General features: G+C 46.0%; 1 protein-coding gene across 6 annotated transcripts in view; it reads left to right on the top strand.

The window, feature by feature from the left end:
• The window catches only part of TRAPPC10 (trafficking protein particle complex subunit 10), a 91,779-nt gene that overhangs the window by 27,879 nt on the left and 44,425 nt on the right, over positions 1-19,475 (top strand). For 3 of the 6 annotated variants that reach the window (XM_081235852.1, XM_081235849.1, XM_081235853.1), the window contains 4 exons: positions 1,817-1,898; positions 5,527-5,662; positions 14,192-14,388; positions 18,510-18,705. In XM_081235852.1, coding sequence (XP_081091978.1) covers positions 1,817-1,898; positions 5,527-5,662; positions 14,192-14,388; positions 18,510-18,705 — 611 coding nt within the window. Of the gene's footprint in view, positions 1-1,816; positions 1,899-1,923; positions 2,774-2,928; positions 3,489-5,526; positions 5,663-14,191; positions 14,389-16,666; positions 16,859-18,509; positions 18,706-19,475 lie in introns of those variants that run through there. The other 3 variants (XM_081235854.1, XM_081235851.1, XM_081235850.1) reach the window with 3 other exon arrangements.

The following is a 19,475-nucleotide window of genomic DNA, read 5'->3' as shown; positions in this document are numbered from 1 at the left end:
CAGGCTCCAGACGCGCAGGCTCAGCGGCCATGGCTCACGGGCCCAGCCGCTTCACGGCATGTGGGATCCTCCCGGACCGGGGCACGAACCCGTGTCCCCTGCATTGGCAGGCGGACTCTCAACCACTGCGCCACCAGGGAAGCCCATAGTGATTTTTATATGTTAATCTTAGAACCTTTAAAAGAGACAGCAGGAGTTGGCACTCAAAGATAAGAAATCTGAAGCTAACTGAAGGTTTTCTTACTTTGATTTCTAAGACAACTACCAAGTAAATGAACATGATGAAAAATGATGAGTGAAAACATAAAAGTTGGCTTCCCTGGTGGCGCAGTGGTTGAGAGTCCGCCTGCTGATGCAGGGGACACGGGTTCGTGCCCCGGTCCGGGAAGATCCCACATGCCGCGGAGCGGCTGGGCCCGTGAGCCATGGCCGCTGAGCCTGCGCGTCCGGAGCCTGTGCTCCGCAACGGGAGAGGCCACAACAGTGAGAGGCCCGTGTACCGAAAAAAAAAAAACCAAACAAACCAAAAAAAACATAACAGTTGTTTTCATGTCAACAATAAATTATTAATAGTAACCCTTATTAAGGATTTACTTTGTGTCAGGCCTTGTTCAAGGTTATTTGTGTTGACTCACTTAGTCTCACCATAGCCCTGTTGGGAGCTATTCTTATTTTCCCATTTCACAGATGGTCCCCGAGGCACAGAAAGGCTCGGTGGTCTCCCCATGCTTACTCAGCTGGTAGGTGGTGGACCTCAGGTTGGAACCAGGCCATCAGCCTTTCAGCATCTGTGTCCAGGCACTGTGCCCCACTGCCTCTCTGATAAGCAACTCAGCTGCCCAGACACACCTTCCTCTCAGCAGTCACCTGACAGTGTTATGTGGTTTGGGGAAGGTTTTGTTTTGGTCTTTTTGGAGGGCTCATGATAGCAAAATAAGCAAATGTGTTAATGGCCCACATCAACTCCCAATGATTTCTTTAAGGTCAATAGAAAAGCAAATGGAAAATGGTTTTGCTTAAAGTTAGAGGATCCTCTGAGTATAAGAGTTTGAGTCATCTACCGAAAGGTTCTTTTTAAGCCTAAGTACGATATGGTTATGCTATCTATCATCTTATGAGAGCTAAGTGGATTTTTCAGTTCCGTCAAAGCTAGGATGAAAGAGCTGAATTAACAGCTTAGCACGCGGAGTCAGACACTCCTGGGTTCCTCACTGGTCTCCGCAGCCAGCCAGCTTTGTGCTCCCCCTCTTCGGCCGTGAGGTCAGGTCTGCCTCCAGGACTTCCCGTGTGGACTGGACGAGAGCAGGCATGTCCGGTGTCCTGGGTGGCGTGGGCACAGAGAGCGTATTGTGCGTCTCGGCTCCTAGTGGCATTTGGACGCGTATCGAGCTTATTTTGGTGAAGAAACTCTGTTCACTTGTCCGGGTTTCCTGTTCTGCCTAGAGTTTCATGGCTGTTTTGTCCAAGTTGAAGAGAGCAGCAGCTGTATGAGCTGATGCAGGGGTGAGGCTGGGTGGAGCTGGGCCAGCTCCGCCTCTCCTTAGCTTTCAGAGCCCAGGCAGGTAACTCCACTTTCCTGATCCTCCTCCTCCTCCTCGTGGGGAGAATCATACCCACCTCAGAGAGGCCAGGCGAAGGTTAGTTAGATCACGTGTCAAGTGCTGGCTTTTCTTGAGACCACTTATTTACAGATATGAAAAAATCTTGTGATGTCATTCTGCTAAATTATTAAGTTGCCTAAAAATACCAATTAATAAATTTTAGAGCCCCTTTTTCCTATATTTACCTAAAAATGCCATTTTTATTCCCGTTGTAGGTGCTGGAGATCAGAATTTATTTACCTCTATTTATCCGACGCTCTCCCAGCAGCTTCCAAGAGAACCGATGGAATGGAGAAGGTACGGCGCCTGTGGTTTTCGCTGCATCTCCCTCCTCGTTTTGTAGGCATTTGTGTGAGCAAGTGAAGTAGTAAGAGTTAAAGGCTGAGTTCTCAGGAAACTGAGTGGAGCCACGTAATTGTGGGCCTTCTTCTCTAAGGGATGTGTTGATTTTCTTGACAAGACATAGGACGGTAGAAATGGGACACTTCTTCTGAGCTGAAGGCCCACTTTTATAGGAATGGCTTCTGATTCCTCATGGCATTTTGGAAAGCAGACGCACACTCCGATTCCACATTACAGCAGGTGCCTCTGTCTGCTGTCTTATGAGGCCTTCTCTCTGCCCTGAGCTCCTGGCTCTTCTCTTAAGGATGAGAAAGTGTACAGAAAGATGTTACTTAAAAATTATGAAGGAGAGGCTTCCTTGGTGGCACAGTGGTTAAGAATCCGCCTGCCAATGTAGGGGACACGGGCTCGAGCCCCGGCCCGGGAAGATCCCACGTGCCACGGAGCAGCTAAGCCTGTGTGCCACAACTACTGAGCCTGCGCTCTAGAGCTCGCGTGCCACAACTACTGAGCCTGAGTGCCACAACTACTGAAGTCTGCACACATAGAGCCCATGCTCCGTAACAAGAGAAGCCACTGCAATGAGAAGCCCGCACACTGCAACGAAGAGTAGTTCCTGCTCACTGCAACTAGAGAGAAAGCCCGCGTGCAGCAGCGAAGACCCAACACAGCCAAAAAAAAAAATTAAAAATAAATAAATATATAAAAAAAGTTAGGAGGGAAACCAAATCAATCCTGCCGTTTGCCCTATTGTTTGTAATTGTTCCTCTAATGATTTGTTCTGAGGAAATAATTGACTTCGAATTATCTGACTGGAAGACTAATTTCTGGTAAGCTTAGATATTATTTGTAGAAAATGTTTGGATTGTGACTTGTTAATCCCAGTAATCTGATTTTAGCAAGGTTTCTGAAGAATTTCCTGCTGTTACTCATGTTGATGTAATTCTGATTCTTGCCCTGTTATTCCTTTCTGATCACCAGTTTGTGATCTGCTAACGTGAAGAGCTGACATCCTAGATGACCTATCCAGGCTCTCTTGAGTCCAGTCGAAGCTTTGTGCCTGATGATAGTGTTACGAGGAATGTATTGAATTACCTACATATAATATGAAGAGTGTGGGAGAATTCTCTTACAGAAAAATTATTCACCATCTCAAGAGGCCCAGTGCTGTGAATGAGAGAAAATAGTCCAGCAAACGGAAGAGTTTAATACCTGGAGAAATGGAGTCATCTGTAAAGGGTTTCCAATAGTCTACGTTATTTAAACATTCAGAAAGATAGAAGAAACAGGAAAGGGGGTTATGAGGAAAAAAATGAAATAGAGACACTGCATAGATTTAACACGTATTTTCATCTCTTCACCTTCTGGAAAACTAAATGAGAAAAGAGAATGAGAAATGTTCAAGGACAGAGGAGGGCAGAAGTGGCGGCAGCAGAGACGTGGACGCCTCTTTGGGAGAAGGAGGATGGACAGAGGAATAGGAGGGAAAGCTGAGCCCGTGTGTCTGCAGAGGTGGCTCCCTGAGAAGCAGGCGAGTCCTGACAGGTGACAGGGCCAGGGGCCCAGGACCTTGGAAGGCGAGGGGTAGAAAGGGGTGACAGAAGGCCCGGGCAGGGTTCCCTCTGCCGCGGTGTGTGTGGGTGTGTGGGTGTGTGTGTGTGTGTGTGCGTGTGTGTAAAGCTCTTTAGTACTACTTGACATGTTAAAGTGTATATATATTAGTTTGATAAAATTTTAAATTAATTGATTAGATCTTGGGGGGAAAAATTGAAGCAGAAACTTTACTTGATGCAGTGAACTGCTGTGTAGCTGAAAAGCAAAGTAGTGAGTTGGGAGATTGTGCTTGGAAACTCCGGAGTTGAATGCTGAGAGCTGGAGTTGGAGGCGTGAAAGGAAAGCTGAGCCGTGAAGGCCAAGTCCAGAAGTTTCAATGTCCCTGTAGAAGATGTTTCAGAAGGAGAGTATAGAGAGGGTGGAGGACAGGTGATACTTGAAGAACTGGCGTCAAGATTTTCCCAGCAGTGAGTTCGGAGATTGCAGGGGCCGCTGAATGTCAAGCAGAAGGAAAACAAAACAAAGCAAACAAAAAGCCATGCCAAGCAACAGGGAGAAAAGAAAAACGGGATTTGCAGTCTCTAACAGCATTTAAAATGTAGCATAAAATATAGCATTTAAGAAGAGTCTTGAGGGCAAGTACCTCTGAATCTAGAGTTCTGTATTATTCCTACTCATACAAGCGGGAAGACGGCCTCAGCCTCCCCCGGCCCTTGGGAGAGACAGGATGCCAGCTGGGCCCAGGATGGCCGGGGGCCCTGATCTGCCACTCTGGCCGCACGGCACCACACGTGTTCTCTCCAGAGTGCTGTTCACATCTTATATTTGCTGCTTGCCACCGGATGGAGATCGTTGGGAAACATTTTCAGACATGTATGATCAGAAACTGTACTACTCTCTGTGAAATAATTAAGGAATGTATCTTAAGAAAAAGGAAAATGAACCATGAATTCACAGGGTAAAGGAAGCAGCTGCCAGCAAGCAAGTCATAAATACTATGCTATATTATGGTGTCGTTGCTTTTAAGAATTAAAAAATCTAAAATTTCAGATTGTGGAGGGAAGCAGGGAGAAGACAGTGTACTATCTTGTTCAAGGAGAGGTAGACATTTACTGTAATCTTGGAGAGGGAAATTTAAGTTTATGCATATTAAAAATTAAAATGTAACCAACAGCAGAAAAGAAATAGATGGTTAAACTTTCAAACTAACAGAGAAGAAGGATGGAAAAAGAAAATTTGATTAATCTCTCAAAGGACAGAAAAAAATAGAGAGGCTGAAATAGAAAATCCACAAGTTCAAGCATAATCACATTAAATTTGGTTGGTTTTAGCTTATTAATCACCGAGACTCCTTATATTGGATAAAAAGTACAAAATCCAGCTATAGATATTTAAAAGAGATACAGCTACTAGAGGTGGAAAATAGAGGTATGGAAAAAAGATGTATGTAGCATAATTTATTTTTACAAGTATAATAAAACAGCATCCATACCCTCTGATAGCCATAGGTTAGATGAGTGCAGCTTATGGGATTTCTCTCTGTGTCCTTTGTTCTTGGGTTGAGAAAAAATGGAGGAGGCTGGTTACCACTATTTTATTTATGCTATGTGAACGAAACCTGTTCTTTTTCACCAGACAGTTCTCTTTTTTTGGATAATACCGGTTGTCACAAAAGTATTAGAGCAGTTTAAAGCTTTGATAGCTTCACACAGCACTTTTGACAATTGGGAAACCCTTTTCTTCTTTTATAGTGACTGTAGGTTAACATCCGTTTTTCTCAGAAGTCTGTGTTGCAAGCAAAGTAAAGCCGACAGATTTATGGAGAGCCTTGACATGTCCATGTGGGCTGTGTTTAAACTAAGTTACAGCGTCTTTTTGGATAGCATATGTAATCGCTACAGTTCAGGCTTAGTGCCCTATGTGTACTTCTGAACTCATAGATGTGATTAAATTGTTGTTGTTGTTTTCTCCTTTTCTTTCTGCTAAACATTCTTATTTTCTTCAGTGACTTATTAAAAATTGTTTATAGGTCCTATGGCCGAGCTCCAAAGATGATTCACCTAGAATCTAACTTTGTTCAATTCAAAGAGGAGCTGCTGCCCAAAGAAGGAAACAAAGCTCTGCTCACGTTCCCCTTTCTTCATATTTATTGGACGGAATGCTGTGTAAGTATTCATTTAAAGGGAGAAGTTACAAGAACATGTCTTGGAATGGGGTTAAGATTCAGAGGTCTGGGTTTTGCTAAGACAGCTATACTTTTTGAAATTTACTTTTTAATTTTAATTTTTTGGTAGTCTTCTCTTTTCTCCATCCTTCCGCCAAGCGTGTGGCTTTGCCGTGGCCTATTTTCTGCTCTGGCCCAGCGTGGGGCACTCGTGGTGATCACCAAATACAGTCTTACTTGTGTTTCCAGTTCTTGTGAGCCATCTCTCTGTGGCCTAGTGGGCACTAGGTCTTTTTAATATTTACTTTCAGCTTTGTTTTCGTAACACCCTGTACTCAACCATCATGACAATTACTGTACTTGCGAATCCTTGTTTGTCTTTCGTTCGGGTTTGCGGGCTCTCTGGGGGCAGAGGACTGTGTCTCCTAACTCACGATCTGTGTCTGGTGCAGGAGGCGCTCTGGGACGCCCATCAAGTGAGGGGACGCTGCAGCTGCGGGCACTGCGGCCTTTACTCGTACTTGGCAGTTCTGTGTTCATGAACCCATTCTGGACGGAATTATTCTTTCATGAACGAATAGAAAATTCTGTGGGTCATTTCTTCCTATCTGTTTGACTCTAATAAAACAAGCATTTAGCAGTATACAAAATATATAAATCGTTACATGCTGTGACATTTTAACCTGAAACTGAGGATGCAGAAGTAGTTTTTGTAGTTTTAATGAGAAAGGACTCGAAGCTCACGCCTGTTCTCCCCTTCACCCCGTGCACCTTTTGCCTTTGCTGACTTCGCTTTGTAGCCTTTCCCAGTGGAGTCACGTGGGATGTGCTTCCTCCCGAGAACACGTGTGATAGCACGTGTGGGATGCTGTCCACCAGGGGAGCTCGTTGGAGACTCAGCACCCAGGGTTTTTATTGGGCCAGGCACGTAGGCAGCCTCCGCCTGGCCCACAGCAAAACTCCAAGGGTGGCTAGACTCCCGGGGGAATACACATGTTCAGCATAAGCCATGTTGTTTGCACAGTTTATGCCCAGGGAGGCACCCCTGTCACACAGTGACGGGAACCCCTCCAAAATCCAGACCAGATTTAGCCCCGAGTGATGATTCTTCCTGCACCAGTCATTACCAAGGCTTGCATGTACCACTTCCCCAAATTTATCAGTCAGCACTCTACTCTAGGGAAGAGCCTGTGTGGGCTTCTGTTTTATTTAGTGCTTTATAGTCAATTATCCTTACTTATTTTGATGTTCCAAGTTGCCCCAGATTTGGCCAGTGAGAGTCACTTCAAGCTGGCTCCTGTGTCCTTTTGAGCACTTTCTAATTTTCTGGCACAACAAGGTATTCTGGGTTCTTGTCCCTTTGCTACCCTTGTGCTGGAATCAGCCATTTTTTCCACAGAGCCCTGGTTCCCCTGGCACTGTGGGAGGGTCCCCGCTTCTATGCCTTTTGACTACACGGGGCTAGGGAAGCATGTGTCTTAGAAATCGTGAGTTGATACTGATGCCTCTGATTTTAGCCTAACCCCACAGGGCTTTCTTGCCTTACCCTGTTCCGTGTTTATATCTACCCTGGCTCTGACGCATCAACACATTCACTCACCCGCTCAGTCCTGCAGTATGCATAGAATAGTTTCAGAATTGCTACACCTGTACTACAGCCAGAAACAAACCTGCTTTGAAGAGTTCAGAGTTTGTTTGCAGTTCGTGCTTTCCCTAGACTGACAGTCCACGTTCATACCTGGTCGGGCTGGTCCTCTCTCAGGGGTCATTCTCTTCAGTGTTTGCCTAGTTGCTCTGGCATGTTTATTTTTCCACATGGATTTTAGTTTCAAATTACTTTGCTAAGTATTTTACTTTTTAGTTGCTATTGTCAACGGGGTTTTCTCTCCCATTATATCTTCTAGTTGGTTATTTTTTTTTGTATATGAAGACATTGATTTTTTTCATGTTAACCTTGCTGAATTCTTTTATTGTTTGAGTTAGTTTTATCATTGGTTCTCTAGGCCCCAAAGTCTAGGGTTTTCCAGATATCCTATCCTGTCACCTGCAGAGAGTCTTATTTCTTCCTTTTCACTTCTTATGCCTCAAATTGCTTTTCCTGTTGTAAGACATTGTCTAGTAGCAGTGGAGACAGTGGGTATCTTTTCCTTGTTCCTGACTTAAGTGGGAATGCCTGTGGTGTCTCCCCACAGTAGGGCGCTGACTATGGAAATAAGGTGAATTTGAGTGAGTGTATGAAGGAACTTCCATCCGTTCCTATTTTCTCGAGGGTTTTTATTAGGAATACACTGTTGACTTCTATTAAAGGCTTTCTCATACCTGGTGGAGATAATCATATGATTTTTCCCACTTACATGTACTAATTTGTTGAATTACATTAATGGGTTTCTTATTATTGAACCATGCTTGCATTCCTGGCATATTCCACTTGATCAGAGTATTATTTTCTTACTGTGGTATTGGTGTCTGTTCACATTATTTAGGATTTTTTGCATGTACCAATATATTCACAAGTGACTGATCTGTAACTTTTTTCCCTACTGTGTGTATCAGGTTTCGGTATCAGTGTTATACTTGATTCATAGACATAACGTGGAAGGTTTTGTTTTCTATGTCTGAAGCAATTTACGTAGCACTAGTACTGCCTGATCTCTAGGGTTTGATGGAGTTCTCCTGAGAAACCATCTGGACCTGGTACTTTCTTGTGGGATAGTTCCTTGATCACTTTCTGTATCCCTTCCATGGAAATTGATCTGTTTCAGCCATTTGTCAATCTTGATAAACTATATTTTTCTTAGAAATGATACATTTCAGTTTAAAAATTTCTTTCCATTGAGGTGTATGAAGTGGTCTTTTTTCAACTTTTAAAATATGCTCTGGGGCTTCCCTGGTGGCGCAGTGGTTGAGAGTCCACCTGCCTGCCGATGCAGGGGACGCGGGTTCGTGCCCCGGTCCGGGAGGATCCCACATGCCGCGGGGCGGCTGGGCCCGTGAGCCATGGCCGCTGAGCCTGCGCGTCCGGAGCCTGTGCTCCGCAACGGGAGAGGGAGGCCACAACAGTGAGAGGCCCGCGTGCCGCAAAAAAAAAAAAAAAAAAAAAAAAAAAAAATGCTCTGTGTCAATAGTTATTGCCCCATCGTTATTTCTTATTTTGTATATTTGTGTTTTCTTCCTTGATTAAATTAGTTGTTTCTTTCCCCCCCCAGAGAAACAGGAGTTTTATTTATTAATCTGATATACTATTAGCATGTTTTCTATCTCATTAATTTCTGCTTCCATTTTTATTATTTCCTTCCTTTTGTTTTCTTATAGTTTACTTTGTTCTTTTCCTAGTTTTTTTTAAGTTGGGAATGCATTTATTTTCATTCTTAAATTTTTAGTAATATAGGTCTTTAAAGATGTGAATTTAAATATATCCCCGTTTTCTGTTATTATTTTTCAGAAATTCTCTATTTTCTGTTTGTATCACCCCTTACACTCAGTAGTTTAACAGAAAGTTTTTTAATCTCCAGAAGGAAGTTTAAAAATGTTTTCACTTTAACATTTCTAATTTTATTGCATTGTGATTAGAGTGGTGTTTTTAATCTTTTCTGCTATTAGGAAAAATTTTTTTCTTTGTGACCTAATAAAGTCTTGGTGGATGTTCCATGTGTGCTTGAGAATGTATCTTCTTTGTTTTTAGATTGTAGTATTAAATATGTACCCATAACAGCTTGTACTGATTATGTTGTTGAGGTCATTTATATTTTGTTTTTTTCACTTGATCTATCTTTAACTGACAGTGGTATGTTAAAGTCTTCTATTATTAGAATGTTTCTATTTCTCCTGCATCTTCTGTAGTTTCTGTTCTATATAGGTAGTTGATGTATTATTTAGTGCATGGATATTAATAACTCTTATAATCTTTATGGAGTGAAATATGTCATTAAAAACATGGTTTCTGAGTAGTGTTTCATGTTTAGGAAGGCCTTGTCTATCTGAAGATAATAACTGATTTTCTCCTATGTTTTCTTTTAATATTTTTATAATTTGTGTTTTATATTTGGATCTGTATAGCTTCAAGTTATTTTTGTATACGGTAGGAGCAATGTGGGTTCAGTGTCTAATTTGTTGTCTAAATGGGGAGCAACTTGACCTAATATCATTCATAATAGTCTACCTTTTCCCCACTTACCGAAAATGTCAACTTTATTTTATTTATTTATTTATTTATTTATTCATATTTTTTGGCTGCATTGGGTCTTCGTTGCTGCACGCAGGCTTTCTCTAGTTGGGGCGAGCAGGGGCTACTCTTCGTTGTGTTGCACTGGCTTCTCACTGTGGTGGCTTCTCTTGTTGCAGAGCACGGGCTCTAGGCACGCTGGCTCAGTAGTTGTGGCACACGGGCTTAATTGCTCCGCTGATGTGAGATCTTCCCGGACCAGGGATCAAACCCATGTCCCTTGCATTGGCAGGCAGATTCTTAACCACTGCCCCACCAGGGAAGTCCCGTTACCTTTATTTTAAAGCAGTATCTTTTATGCACATTATTCTGGACACATGCGTTCTGTTGATCATTGTCTGTTCTATGCCTGGACCAGACTTTTAATTACGTTTAATTACATTTTTATAATATGTACTGATATCTGTTCTTTTAAAATAAATCTCTTGGCTAGCATGCATTTTCTCTTTCACATGAATTTTAGAATCCGATTGTTAGGTGTCCAGGTTTTATTTTCCAAAAATGTCTGTACCAGTACCTCCCATCCCACGGGTTCTTCTCTGCATGGCAGTGACGTTCCTGCCATGAGAGCCTGGGTCTGTGTCTCCTCCAGTTGAATCTGGGTGGGTCTGACTGGCAGACGGGAAGCTGTGACTCTTGAGACTGTCCTAAAAGGGAATGTATCTTTTGCCGCGTCCTCTTGGGACGCTTGTTGTCATATCCCAGCCACCATTCTCAGAGGAAGTCAGTGCCCCTGTGGGAAGGCCATCTGGAGGAGTGCACTCCCAGCCCCGGCAGATGCTGTCAGCAAGCGAGCGTCCATCAGCAGACGTGTCACTGCCATCTCGCTCCCAGCCTTCCAGTGCCACAGCTGGCACCATGTGGGGCGGCGAGCTGTCCACCAAATCTCCAGGGTGCAGGTGTGTGAGCAGATCTTCTGGACCACTGCGTAGTGTAGGGGTTTGGTACAAAGCCATAGGTAACTGGAACAGTGACTGAAAAGGAAAAAAACAAAAGACGGAGGTGTTTTGATTGGGGTTGTCTTCAAAAAGTTACACGTTCATCTGAGAAGAATGTTAATGATCATGAATCTTCTCCTCTGGGAACCTGGTTTGTTTCTCCATTCTTTATGGCTTTTTTTATGTTTTCGTAACGTGTCATAGTGTTTTTCATAAAAGTCTTGCATTTTTTTGCTAGGTGTAGTTTTTGTGGGCGTTATGGATGATGGTGTTTTGTTTTCCTTAAACTTGTTTTCTAGTAGGGAGCCTGTGGGGTTTTTTTTGTTTGGTTTGGTTTTGGTTTTGGTTTTTTTGTGGTACGCGGGCCTCTCACTGCTGTGGCCTCTCCCGTTGTGGAGCACAGGCTCCGGACGCGTAGGCTCAGCGGCCATGGCTCACGGGCCCAGCCGCTCCGCAGCATGTGGGATCCTCCCGGACTGGGGCACGAACCCGTGTCCCCTGCATCGGCAGGTGGACTCTCAGCCACTGCGCCACCAGGGAAGCCCTTTTGTTTTATTGATAGTTTTTTTTTAATTTTAATTTTAATTACTTACTTAATTAATTTTTTTGGCCGGGTTGGGTATTTGTTGCTGTGCGCGAACTTTCTCTAGTTGTGGGAGTGGGGGCTACTCTTCGTTGCGGTGCGCGGGCTTCAGTAGTTGTGGCACACGGGCTCAGTAGTTGTGGCACGAGAGCTCTAGAGCGCAGGCTCAGTAGTTGTGGTGCACGGGCTTAGTTGCTCCATGGCATGCGGGATCGTCCCGGACCAGGGCTCAAACCTGTGTCCCCTTCATTGGCAGGCGGACTCTCAACCACTGCGCCACCAGGGAAGCCCTATTGATAGTTTTGATTACCATCTGTTAAGAAAACTTTTTGGAGCAAGTTGACAATGTTTAGGAGTTTAGATTTAAAAGTAAAACTCTTTGTTATGTTATTCCACTAGTTGCTTTATGGTTTATAGCAGCGCTCCCCCACCTTTTTGTCACCAGGGACTGGTTTTGTTGAAGACAGTTTTTCCAAGGACGGGGGGTGGAGTGGGGGGATAGTTCAGGCGGTGATGTGAGTGATGGGAAGCCATGGAGAGCGGCAGACGAAGCTTCGCTCGCTCGCCTACCGCTCACCTCCTGCTGTGTGGCCCGGTTCTTAATAGGCGTGGACAGGTACCAGTCCTTGGCCCGGGGGGTTGGGGGACTCTGGTTTATAGTATACACTGTAAGTTACACCTCTTTCCTTCAAGTCATATTATACTACTTGAGACATAGTTCCTTCCCTTTCCATACTTGTAACTCCCTTCTCCGGCTTGGAGAAGCCGGGCACTCATTATCTTCCATAGGTTTGCTTATTGGAATCATCGCTGCCTGTGAACCTTCTCCTGTCACTGCTGTCCTGCTGCCCTGTGGCGTGGGTGCCCCCCCACCCCCCGCTCTGGGCTGACGCTCTGATGGATCACCCCCTCCCCACCTCATGTGACCCATGACCCCCCTCGGAGGCCCTGTTTGCCCTACTTGTCCTGGGACACCCCGAGCCAGCCCCCAGTCCTTCGTCATCTGCACTGTGATGCCTTCCTCGCCCGGCTTGGTTCTGGCGCCGAGGCGGCTGCTCCCCACTAGGACCCCCTCGTCCCCCTTCCTTCCCTGTGATGGCGTCTTCCTCTCTTTGCTGCGGTTTCCTGAGAGACCCTTAACCTCAGTGGTTCAGCTTGGGTTCCTCTTCTGCAGAGTCAGCGAGTCTTTTTAGGAATGTTTGCTGTTTGCTCACCATCGTGAGTGATGTACTGGGTTCTGTCCTCCCGATTCCGCCAGAACTTTGGGGGACTCTGTCCAGCCGGCTGCTCAGCGAGGCCTCTTCCCGAGAGTCCCCGCAAGCTGCCCCAGAATGTCCCCAGGAGAGGGGCTGGTGTCCCCTTGGGGTGCGGCCACCTCTCCTTAGCGTGGATTCTGGTGAAGGGCGCCCTGAACTGGCCCCGGGACGGCCTTGGAGCTTGTCAGGGCTCCTCACCGCCCCTTGTCCGCCCTGTGATTTGTGTCTGCGCCTTGATTTTAAAGCTGCCGGGGTCTGTGGCTGCAGCCCCCTGGCCTTCTGGTTTCACTTTCCAGGCGTCATGCATCTGGGTTTCGACAGAGGACCAGCATTGTAAAGTCTAAGCTTCCAGTCCTAAGCACGGCCGTTGTATGGAAAATACGCAGTATGCGTGTATGGTACTGTTGGATATTAGTTCACAGAAATGAGAGTTTTGCAGGATGGTTTTCCTTTTAATTTTTAACCAAAAGATCTTTTTCAGATTGTACTTATTTCAAATTTAAACTGAGGACATAGCAGTTTTTAAAATTTTTTAAGTACTGCCTTTTGGAACTTTTCACTTATTAATTAAACGAAAGGAGGGACTTGATACAGAATTTGAGATTTAACTCATTCATGGATCAATCACGTGAGTGTTACTCGAGAGAGACTAGAACATCTAGAGAAAATACAAGCAGGATAGTAAGGAATCTTTCTGTTAAAAGAGGGGGAAGCATATATTTAGACAGTAGCTATGAGTTATAGTTTCCAAAGGTTTTTAAGTGCCTCATATTGAAATGAGTTAAGCATCTTGTTTTTTTCACTCTGAATCCGCTTAGTGGATTTACGGAGCATAACATCAGATGTAAACAGAGTTACAAAGCAAGGGAGACTTCTGTTTCCCTGCTTCTCCCTGGAGGAGAGCCAAGGCTCGCCTCGTTGGTGTTCGCGCAGGCTGCTGTGTGGTGCCCTGAGTCCGGAGCAACTTTGGTTCTCAGGCCCAGGCCTGCTCCCCTGTCGATGCATGGGAACGAGGACCACTTGCAAAAGCCCTAGCGTGTCCTCTTTACTCGGGTTCGCCTCTGAAGCTGCCTTGCCCCCGGCGTGGCCTGCATGTGGCACTGAGGTTAGAGTGGTTCTGGGGGCTCCACAGCCACTCGCCTCCCATCAGGGCGGAGCTGCGGCCGTGTTGGGACCCTCTTGTGCTTGGACCTGTGGCCTCTGGCCCTGCAGACCTGGGTTTTAAAGTCCCGACTTAGTTAGCAGACTGTGTTGCTGTGGGCAGCTTGCTCGGCCCTTTGCCTCTCCACCTCTGCCTCTGTGACGCTGGAAGCCCTCCCCTTGGCCTCCCTGGTCTCGGGGACAGTGCATACCTGGGGTGTGGTGCTGAGCCTGCCCAGAGTGCCAGCCGCCGGGACCAGCGCCGGGCTCTCCGTGCAGTGTCCCCATCCCGGAGCAGGAAAGCACGCTGTCTTCCGTTATTGGACACATTTGCCGTATGAACTAAAGGATATTAACTAACCTGCTTTCACAGTGAATTATTTATTTTCAGGATACTGAGGTGTATAAAGCTACAGTAAAAGACGACCTCACCAAGTGGCAGAATGTTCTGAAAGCTCACAGCTCCGTGGACTGGTTAATAGTGGTAGTTGAAAATGATGCCAAGAAAAAAAACAAAACCAACATCCTTCCCCGAACTTCCATTGTGGACAAAATAAGAAACGATTTTTGTAATAAACAGAGTGACAGGTAAGTGCATGTTTCTTTTGACCTCTTTGGCGGATGTCTGGATGATACAGTTTACTGGCTTCCAGGTAGTAGTAAATATTTGCTGTGTGAGCACCTGTCCGATGCCTGACACTGAGCATGTGATGGGTGCTGAAGAGCAGACTAGGTCCCTCTCCTCGTGGAGTTCCTGGCTGGCTGGCGAGAAACTCTGAACAGTCATCTGCGACGGGTTGCCTGGCAGGGGAGGCCCCGAGGCTTGGTGACCGTGGGAGAGACCACAGTGGGGCCCTTTGGAAGGCCGGTGATGGGTGTTAGCACAGGAAGGGCTCTGAGAAGTCTGCAGCCTGTGTACAGCAGGGCTCCTTGGGCGTTTCTTGGTGCTGGGACCCTGTGTTTTGTTTACCTTAACACCTAGTAAGAGTTCCTTAAGACAGAAGTTATAAAATGCTGGTTGAATGTTCTTCAGAAACTTTAAAAGGGAACCTGAGACTTTGGTGGCTACTTCAGTGCCTGGACTTACTTTCCCCTCTTGCTCAGGCCATGTCTGGGCCCTGTTGTCTCCTGCTGGTAGCTCACCTCCTGTCTCTTCAGTGAGTCCATGCCTAGCTGTGCCGGCTAGTGCATCTCGACACCTGGCCAGTTGTAGTCTGTATCTGGCAGTTTAGCACTTGAGGTGCTGGGGATGCCGTGGTGAGCCTCGTCCCTGCTCTGGTACTGCATGGTCTAGTGGCGGAGGCGGGCATTAGTTCACACCCAAGTCATCACACTTGTGGTCACCACAGTGGCAGATGCTCAGACAGAAGTTTCCAGAGTGCGGCAGCTGGCCTGCTCTGGGGGCTAAGAAATGAAGGACGTGCGAGGAGTTAAGGGAAGAGATCCTGGGTGTGTGCGGCCAGGAGTCCCAAGCGGACCCTGCCACGTGGCTGCCCCTGGCCGCACCCTGTGTCAGGTCCACCTGATGAGCTCACAGTCCATGTGGGGCCCCTCCTGTGTGGCACACGGTACTGGGTACACGGAAGCGTGCAGACCTGCTTCGTTGAAAGCTGGGATTCGGTGTTGCGCGTACACTTCACCTTGGGGAACCGCACTCAGTCTGGACTCGCGGGGATTTTTCTCTGAGGTCTGTTATTCATGCGTTAGTTATCTCAGAGGAGTCAGTTTAACATTCTGCTAGATGCTCCATGACTGAGGGTCCTTTTCCTCTCTAGGTGTACTAACATTTTTGCTCTGGAAGAAGAGTGCACGGCCGTAAGGCCTGTAGGGAAGAGAGCAGCTTTACCATCTGAGGGGAAGTGGGCCGCGGGGGATGCTGAGACGGGGGGAGCCCAAAGTCAAACCCGAATGGCCTCTGAGTGGTGCTTTTTTGTTTTGTTTTGTTTTATTTTTTAATTAATTAACTTATTTGTTTCTTGGCTGCACTGGGTCTTCGTAGCTGCACGCGGGCTTCCTCTAGTTGTGGCGAGCACGGGCTGCTCTTTGTTGCGGTGCGCGGGCTTCTCGTTGCGGTGGCTTCTCTTGTTGCGGAGCACGGGCTTCTAGGTGTGCGGGCTCAGTAGTTGTGGCGCAGGGGCTTAGTTGCTCCGTGGCATGTGGGATCTTCCCAGACCATGGCTCGAACCCGTGTCCCCCGCATTGGCAGGAGGATTCTTAAGCACTGCACCACCAGGGAAGTCCTTGAGTGGTTTTTAATATAACAAAAGAAATCGTATTTGTTTGGGATTTTGTTAAGTAAATAAATGGGTACTAATGGGGTGTGTTAGTCTAAACTTATGAAAAGTTCAAACTGTGTAATGATTTTTTTGAAGTGCTTATTTATTATTTTTGTCTACGGTATAATTTTATCTAATTTCCAAAAGTATGTTTCTGCTAGGCCCATTTAAGACTAACTTGCTTTTAATGACTATTCTTTATACGAAAAATTTAACTTACTAAAATTTTTAACATTTCATCTTCAATATTTAGAGATGCCTACTAACAGTTTGATTTTCGTGAATTTGCAAAGCCACCTGTGACAAATCTGTACTTAAAAGTATAGATTTCACTTAATACAGAATGTTTTCTTTGAACAGTAAATGTATTTCTACACTATTATTGTTAGTTACTATATAGTAGTCCATAGTATTAATGCACTATAAGTTATTTATACAGTCCTCTGCTGGACTTACAAGTTACTGCTTACCTATTATTATAAAATTATAAACATCATTCTAGCTCAGATGTTATCTACATCCTTAATTATTTCCTTAGGATAACTCCCTAAAAGGAAAATTGCTTGGTGAAAGTTTCTGTGCGTTTTCAGGCTTTTGGTAAGTGTTGCTGAGGCAGAGGGTCGTGTGTTAATTGTCTGTGCCCGCAGCGTCCCCGTGAGTGGCGGAGACCCCGGCCGGGAGCTCCTTGCTGTGCAGCCGCGTGCCGTGTGGACGCTGCTCGACTCCGGATCAGACTCCACCGGGCCTGACTGGAGGAGCTGTTTTGGGTTCTCCCTTTCTCAGTTAACTACGCTCGATGTGACTTTCTGAAGCGTAGTTTGTTGTATTAATTAATAAGAGAAGAAGAAGGTGTGGTAGACACAGTACATGTTGAAGGGCATAAGGGGTAGAGAGCGTAATGAATACATTGTCTGATTGGTACGCACCAGGTCACTGAAGGAAAATGCCGTTTTGGTGACTGGTGTTCGTGTCAGTTTCCTGTTTCATCTACCCCTTGTAGGTATAGAGAACTCTGTGTCTGGTCGGGAATAAACATGGATTATAATCCTTGAGAATGCCTTAAGGAGAAACTGCTGAGCTGATAGGCCCTCGCAGCTCATATAGTGAAGGAATACATGTTAGTCCTTTGAGGGAGGGGGCTTAGGAGTGAGCTGACTGGACCCCTTTATCTTTCAGGGGAAGAAACAGAATCTAGTGGGGATGGAATGACTGGATTAAAGCCGGCCACCGACTTAAAAATTTTCTTCTTGGTACTGATTGCTCACCTGGTGGACCACCTAGACTATGGCTGTTTCACCCTTTGTCCACTGATTTATAATCCATAGCTTTAGTCCTCCCTCCAAGAGGTATGATGGAGCCCAGAGAAAATGAAACTTAGAATCTGTTCATTCTGCTCCTTGCTGGTAGTTCAGGTAAAATATTTACAGAGGAGGAATGTTGAAACTCATAGCATCAATATTTAAAAGTTATTTCTGAGTTCAGACTTATTCATCTTTCTGAAGTATTGTTCTCAAGGATGAAGAAGGTTACCTTTTCCAGTCTCTCGGATGAATGTGCTGCCTTTTCCAAATCCACTGGGAACGCTTGTAATTTTATGCCTTTGATATTTTTACACCATGCATACAAAGTCTTTTTGTCGTGAACTTGTATTATACCTACAAGTTAAGCAATATCTCTCTAAGCCTTTATTTATCAAGTATTTATTGACGCTGCTCTCGAGGCGCTCACAGTCTGGTGAGAGAAACAGACCGGCAAAGAGAGGAGGCATTTCCAGGGCGCACCGGCTGCTGTGGTCGTGGAATCCTGGAATCGCAGTGGGGCCAAGCGCAGAGCAGCGGGGGTGGGGCTGGGGGAGAGGCTCAGTGAGGGTGTGTCAGCTGAGCAGGGCTGTGCGGGGAAGGTGCTGAGTAAAAAGACGGGAGAGCGTGAGAAGCTGCGTGGGCTTGAGCTGGAGATGGTAGGAACCCAAGCTGGCCAGTCGGGTTGGTCCGCGTTGTCCTGGGCCTCGTGTGCCGCGTTAAAACATCTACATTTTAGTCTCTGTCAGTTACAAGGAGCCGAAAGGTTTTGGAAGAGGGCAGGGCAAATGGGGTTTGGGAACTGAGTGAGGTACGATCGCCTTATTTTACAGAGAGCCCTGGAGACGGGATCTAAGACTCAAGACTCACCATAAATCCCTCTCCCCCTTTCCAGTCCATTCTACAGCAGCACTCTTGGGAACAGCACTGACTGTTCACGTGGCATTAGATCAGTTCACGATGAAGCCTTTTCCTAACCTGATTTCTCACCACCTGCCTAATGTTTTTTACCCGTTAAAGAAGGAAGAAGGAAGGGGAGGGAGGAAGTCAACCTGCGGCCCAGGAAAGCGGTAGCCGTGGGGCAGCGGTTCTGTGCTTGCGGTGGTTTCTCCACAGTCCGTTCATCTCTCCACAGGTGTGTCGTGCTCTCCGACCCCTTGAAGGACTCCTCCCGAACTCAGGAATCCTGGAATGCTTTCCTGACCAAACTCAGGACACTGCTTCTTATGTCTTTTACCAAAAACCTAGGCAAGTTTGAGGATGACATGAGGACCTTGAGGGAGAAGAGGACCGAGCCAGGCTGGAGCTTCTGCGACTATTTCATGGTGCAGGTACGTGGCTGATCACACAGAACTAGGCTGTTTCCTTCTCCTCTCGGTCCCTCTTTCATTCTCTATGAATAAGGCAGCTCTCTTTTGGGAATTCATAGTGACGTAGTTTTTAAAACCAAAAGACAATACAGTAGGTAACAAATGATGCTTCGTTCTCTTGGCTTCTTAAGCAGAGGATCAGAGATGGTCTCTGCTGAGTAATCATTCCGTCCGCTGCCCTGCTGCTTCAGAGCTTGGCCTCTAGCCTTTTATGAGATGGCCTTGTCCTCAGAGTAGTTCTGGTTTTGTTAGTGTCTCGGGCCTCTTGGGGTGTCTACCGTGGACAAGGCTTAGGCACAGGAGTCCCAGCAGTGGTGATGATCCTGATGATAAAGACACCCACTCCCTGCCTGGCGCTGTGATTAAATTATGACTTCCCAAGAACGTTTCTTCTGTAGTTTTGTTTTATAACCTTGGGTTCCAATAAAAGATTGTCTTAAGCTGGTTTCTTTACTCTAGCTTACAAAAGTATGGTCTGTAATCAAGTCTTTCTTTTTAAAAAATATTTATTTATTTATTATTATTATTATTATTATTGGCTGCGTTGGGTGTTCGTTGGTGTGCGCGGGCTTTCTCTAGTTGTGTCGAGCAGGGGCTGTTCTTAGTTGTGGTGCACGGGCTTCTCATTGCGGTGGCTTCTCTTGTTGCAGAGCATGGGCCCTAGGTGCGCGGGCTTCAGTAGTTGTGGCTCGTGGGCTCAGTAGTTGTGGCTCGCGGGCTCTAGGGCACAG

This window comes from Mesoplodon bidens (assembly GCF_964165515.1).
Source record: "Mesoplodon bidens genome assembly, chromosome: 5".
In the NCBI taxonomy this organism is placed as follows: Eukaryota; Metazoa; Chordata; class Mammalia; order Artiodactyla; family Ziphiidae; genus Mesoplodon; species Mesoplodon bidens.
This window is presented reverse-complemented; position numbering and strand designations above follow the sequence as displayed.